Source organism: Acartia tonsa, chromosome 9, assembly GCF_053477335.1.
Source record: "Acartia tonsa isolate MP-2025a chromosome 9, ASM5347733v1, whole genome shotgun sequence".
In the NCBI taxonomy this organism is placed as follows: Eukaryota; Metazoa; Arthropoda; class Copepoda; order Calanoida; family Acartiidae; genus Acartia; species Acartia tonsa.
Window position 1 is genome coordinate 13,875,731 of NC_137268.1, and position 6,320 is coordinate 13,882,050.

General features: G+C 31.6%; 1 protein-coding gene across 1 annotated transcript in view; it reads left to right on the top strand.

Annotated features, from left to right (window-relative positions):
• Positions 1 to 2,680, top strand: part of LOC145328262 (protein O-mannosyl-transferase Tmtc3-like) — a 38,750-nt gene extending 36,070 nt beyond the window's left edge. The window contains exon 28 of the mRNA XM_080171878.1: positions 119 to 2,680. Coding sequence (XP_080028004.1) covers positions 119 to 202 — 84 coding nt within the window. The 3' untranslated portion in view covers positions 203 to 2,680. The remainder of the gene's footprint in view (positions 1 to 118) is intronic.
• The last annotated feature ends 3,640 nt before the right edge of the window (positions 2,681 to 6,320 follow it).

A 6,320-nucleotide genomic window follows, 5' to 3' on the forward strand; every position in this document is an offset into this window, starting at 1 on the left:
AAAGGAGAAAGCGGTTTGCGAAATTCTTCGGTTCAGACAGACAAACAGAAAAGCATTCTGTTACTTTTATTTAAGGATATCTAATGATTTTAATTAATTTTGTTTTTTTTATTTCTAGGAAGATTATATAAGAAAACACCTGAGAATAGTGCAAAATAAAATAAAGAAAAGAAAGAACGACAGAAAAACTGTGTTACCATGAAAATTATTAACAACAAGCTGGTTACCCTAGGTTTACATCTGAAAGAGACGATCTATGACAATGATTTTGAGAGTTATCCACTTGACAAATAAGTAATCAAAGATATGTAAACTTAAAATTTTCCGTCATTGGATTTTAGCAAAACTCTCAAAATCTTTGGGTTCAACCTAGTTGATCTTTCTTACTACTCATGGGACATATAATAGTGCCTCATGCTCATTCCCAGCATGGCTTCAAAACCGATTAATATCCGCTGGATTAGAACCGGTTTTCAGTTATACTGATAAATTATGTGTAGCATCGTATTAAAGACAATTTTCCCACGAATATTAAAATAAAAACCAAACCTGGTTTTATTTTTTTTTTCATTTTAATACCCGCGGAAAGCTGTTTATAATACGATGCGATAAATAACTATTATCGTAATAGTGATCTGATCATTTTGGAATGTTCACTTCAAATATTCTGTCAATGTTTGATAATGATTTCATGTCAAAAGGTAGAAATTTACAGAATAATTTGGAAAACTATTCCTGTTTGTTCATTGTTCAATAATTCGAAAATGCGATGCATGATTTTTCGCATTTTAAGCGAAAATATATGAATTACAGTAAAAAAATCAAGCTAAAATTAATACATGATCGCTTAAAATACGATACATAAATATTACAGCTTATTACTCATCAAATGTATAAGAAATGCAATTTTACAAACAATTTCGAGCTTTAAACAAAGCAGAACTTATAAAATCCTCCAATGCATTATACAAACTAATAAAAATTAACGAATTTTGTTAATTTTACTCTAAAAATTATAACTTCAGTATTAGAGTAGATTTTTAGACTGTATCCTTTTTTGTCAATGGAAATGCGTCAATTGTTAGCCTTTGATAGTTAAGTTTTATTGTGTTAATTATTCTTAATTGCTCATTTTTTGCTTTTCATTTATTATTATTTAAGTTATTATACCATGTAAACTTAAAAGTAACCTGGTAGTAATTTTTTTGAAATTAAGCAATTTTACATTTTTAGCTTTACATTTAGAACTCCATATTTAAAAATTTAAGATAAGGTGGTTAGATTTTTGTCCTATGCCTAAACTTAGTGCGGCCTATACAAGCGATTCCCTAACCCTGCTGGGGTACCCAGTACCAAACATAATATTACCATCCGACTACAAATTTTAACCCGCGACCGTGGCTCAACACGTAGCGCATCCGCTCGTCGTCGGGAAGGTGATAGGTTCGAATCTCGGCCCGACACCGCGTCATAACTAAAGACGTTAAAAATCGATCCCACTGCTACTATGTCGGATGCGCGACGTAAATAGTTAGAGTGGGGGGAATGCCTTGGCCCAAAACAGGCGCAACTCGCTACCATGCACAGTTGGGACTTCTCAGACAAAGGTCGTGCATCTCAGAGAGTTGGTTGTCTGACGGGTGAATGGACGCTTTACACCGCAATCATAAGTATTGTATGTATGTTTCAAGGTGTGTGGAGAGAGGTCTGGTTACCTAGTACCCGAAGCGACACCTAGCCCCCTAGAGTCTTAACTCTTTAACAAATTTTTAACGACCAAAGAATATTACCAACCACCCTATCTTATTAATTTTCATTTTTTTTTTAAATAAAGGGAAAGAGGGTTTATGCTCAAACAGAAATTTGTGGGGAAACCGCCCTTATTTTTTTTATTAAAATATATAGGTAGTAAACTTTAAACTCTTTAATTGTTCTTGTATGTAATTATGTATTTAGAGTATTTACATTACAAATTAGTGATATGAAAAGCAATATCTTAGTATTATTAATCATTCCGTGCCAAGATTTAATCCATGTTAATATTAATTGCGTCTCTATAAGTAGGATTGTCTTAAATATATTTCTTTGGTAAATACATTGATTGAAATTTGATATATTAATCTCTAAAAGTATTAAACTTCACAATATTATACATTAAATAAATATACTGAAATATATTAGTAGTAAACTTATGAATTTTACCGGATTTAAGGACTTTGAAATTAATATCTTATATTCAAGTAACTGTTTCTTCACGTTATGTAACATTTCCAATTTAGCTCTCAATCCAATTAAGTTCCGCTGGTTTAAACTCGGTTGAGAGCTATAGTGAAAACTCATGTATTTTATTGTTTCGTATAATATAGATTTCCACGAACAATAGAATAATAAAAACTCTTAAATATTAATCCTGTTCTTTTAGCCCGAGCCTTCAGCCGGTCGGGGCCAGCGAAACTTGATTTAATCTTATGACTTTTTTTATTTGAATCCGCGGAAAACTGTTAATAACGCAATGCGATAATAAATAATTCAATTATTTTTACAACTTGATATTATGCTTTATTGACTGCAATATTATAATTATATTATATTATGTAAATATCTAGTGCCATATGAATGATATTTATTAATTATACTTATGCAATTTAATCTTGTGAAATGCAATAAATTTAGTCATTAACTTCATTTTATTTATACTATTAAGTTACTCTATTTAAGTTTGTCATAAAGTAACAACGTGAGTTGGTCATTAAAGTAAAAGAATAGAGAGGGCATATGATATATATATATAACTTTGTTCACAGAACTGAGACCCTTTTCCGATATTTGTATTGGGTCTTTGAAATCAGTTAATAGCGATGTAAATACACAGTCCCTACAAAAGAACAGAAAGCAATATGTAAGCAGACGAAAGGGGTCTACACAACTTGGGCAAGGTAGTTGTCTACATTTTTACCATTTTTATCGGTATAAGCAGCTGTATTTTAAGATTAACCCTGTGGCTGTGAATCATCCTGGCTGTTTCTTTGAAAATGAGATTGCGAATAAAAAATGTCCGCGAATAAAATTTAAGGTGTTGGATTTATGCAACTCACAAAGAGGGGCATTATCCCGACCCACTTCCCTTTCAATAACAAGTCCTTGTTCATAATTACGCTTTGTATTATTTTTGTTTCTGTTAACTTTCAGGAGAATGGGGTCATTGGTTAAATTTGCACCCAAAGTTTTATAATCTTTTTTCTCGTATTTATTCGAATCCGGTGGATAGGAACCGGTTCTCATCCATACGAAAAAACTATGTCTAGCATCGTATTATATCCAGCTTTCTACGAATATTAAAATGTACAATCTTAAGATTAAAACCAGTCTTTTTAGCCGGTGCCCTCGGCACCTCGGGGCTAAAAAACTAGTTTTAATCTCATAATTGTACATTCTATATCCGCGGAAAGCCGTTTATAATACGATGCGAATAATAACTATTATTAATTGGATCAAAAGATTTAGGGTCTCTTGATTAGGTTGTTCCTAAAATATACCAATGATTTTACTCTACACAAGGGTTATTTTGTTTGTTAAAATTTGGTGATACATCATTTTTTTATCCATTGTCTTATCACTTAAGATCCCTGAATAACTCTTCTTTTCCAAGGAGTTACGAGGGGAAATATCCGTTCTTTGGCCTCAATTTCAGGGTTGTCAAAATATTAAATTCAATTAATCCTTTTTTTCTGCATGAAAAACTTTCATAATATTTTTTGGAGGTTTCCCTCGTAGAGCCTAGTCGATCACAGACCCCATCCTCTTATTTAGAAATAAATTGAAACCTATAAGGAAGGTATTTTTGGTATTTACTTTAGGTTAGGTTTTATTTGATACAGGGTAGATCCGCAGGGGTTTTACTTAAGGAAAAAATCTCCGTTAATCTTGAAGTTTACTGCAATTTTAACAAGAATAAGTATGTCCAGAATTAGATAAGCTGTTTTGTTTTAAAAGGAAAAGGGAAATCAGATGCTAAAACTGTTAAGTGACACAGTATTACCGTAAACATGTATTGCTCATCATATCCCGATTTACACACATTCACCAAATTGAGCTCATAACCGGCATTCGTAATATTCTCCTTTTTACAAGTAATTTTATTGTAAAGGAAAGTGGAAAATAAAATGAACCATCTGCAATTAAAACTGGCCACCACCTGGCCTTACTTACAGAAAGACAGACAAAACACTATGCTTGTCCTTCTAGAAATCCCTACCTTACCTCGTGAGGTCAGGATTCTCCTTTGATTTTCCAGTGATAGAGAATCCAGAGCATCATCAACTTGTTTTGGGATGTAATACTCCCAAGGATTTTAGATTAGTTAACATCAACCGACAACCGACCCTTTGATTGCACGAACTTTGTCCGAGAAGTCCTAACTGTGCATGGAAATGAGTTGCGCTTGTTTATGTGCCAAGGCATTCTCCATACTACAACTATTTATGTCGTGCACCTGACATAGCAGCAGTATGAACTATTTTTAACGTCTTTCGTTATGACGCGGTGTTGGGCCGAGATTCGAACCTATCGCCTACCCGACGAAGAGCTGAACCGCAACGGTTGCGGGTATTATAGAAGTCCTTAACTTGACAACCGTGATTACTGCTTTAAGTTTTTGTAAACTGTCTGAATCTACTTGCTTGTATACTTGCCTTAATACCTTCACAATTGTCATGTCAAGCTTTAGTTCCGCAATAACCATCCAACAAGCAACAACTAAATATTTTTGTATAAAATTAAAAACTTTGTGTTACAATAACTTTTAAGTTAAGAAAGAAACTGTTTTTTTTTCTAACAACTATTATACAACTTAGAATTAAATGATACAAAGTAATTTTTTTAAAAAACTATTATGAAATATAGGCAAGCATTTTTTATTTACTAAGTATATTTGCGATAACTTTTATTTAATGAAATCTTCCAATTTTTAACCTGTATAAAACGGCCTGCTTAAGTGCTTCAAGATCCATGTCAGATCTATATAGGAAATAAATGTCTATAAACGAGCTCAAGTTTTCCAAGGACTATTCGTTGAAAACTCATAGTGCTCCAATAATCCATAATAAACTCTCATTGCCCAGAACGATAAGACCCATTATTTTACTTTATTAAAAACAAATTCATTTTTTTCATTTCATGTTGCTATTTACATTATAATGAAGTATTTAATTTCTAATCATAAAAAAGAAAATTTAAATTTATGATAAAATAAATTTAAGAAAACTCTGTTTTAAAAGATATCGATTGTGGCGACACTTTGTGTGTTCAAATATTGAACTAAAATTGTAATCATATAATAAACCCTTTGGTGATGGTAATATAAAGAAAAAAATATAATTTAAAAGATCTTTTTAAGATCATTTAAATTATTAAATATTTATTTCCGTTTAAATAGTAATGCCGGGTGAGGAAAATAGATTTATTGAGAAATATATATGCATATAGAAAACTAGCCAATAGGGAGATAGTTATATCGAGCCAACTCTAGTAAATTATATATAAAAGATGAAAGGATTTAAAACGGAACAAGATTATTTTAATTTTCATATTCTAGTAGAAAGTCGCATTCAATTATTTCAAAAAGAAAACTTATATAATTTGTCACAATACAAAATATTCCAAAATTTTATATAAAACAATGCTATTGATATTTTGTTTAAATTTTTACGCTTGCTATTCAAGATACCCTACTTGATTTCCCCCTAACAATAAGCAACTATTGCTTTGGGAAATTGTGATTTATTGTTGCTACTAAACAATTACAAGGCTTCTGAAATTTCTTCTAAAGATTATTCCTGATTTTTCTCTAAAACTTTCCATTAAAAAAATAATGTTTCTTTAATAAGCAATATTTACCTAATTACTTTGTATTTTGTTTGGCAGGGGAAAAAATGTCATAAATTTAGGTTGCTAACATGCTCATAATTTTTTGGTCAGTTTATTAATCCAGTAGGAATGGAGGGAATTGAGGTTAAAGGGGGGGGGTGAATGTAATCAGCTACAAGTTTCACTTGATATTCTGGTGTAAGTGTGGTAGCGGCCGCAGTTTGTCAGCCGCTTCCCAAGTTCGGGTATTACGGCAGTGTGAACAGACGTGGACAAGTATAATTATAGAGAAGCTGGGCTTCTCTATGTATCACCAAATAACAAACAGAATTTAATTGGGTGTTACTTTATTCAGAGCTTACAAGATACTGATTTATAATACAACAAAATAGTCAATGCACAGATTGGAATAATTAATACTAAAATCAGAGGTTAAAGATATATACATACAATAA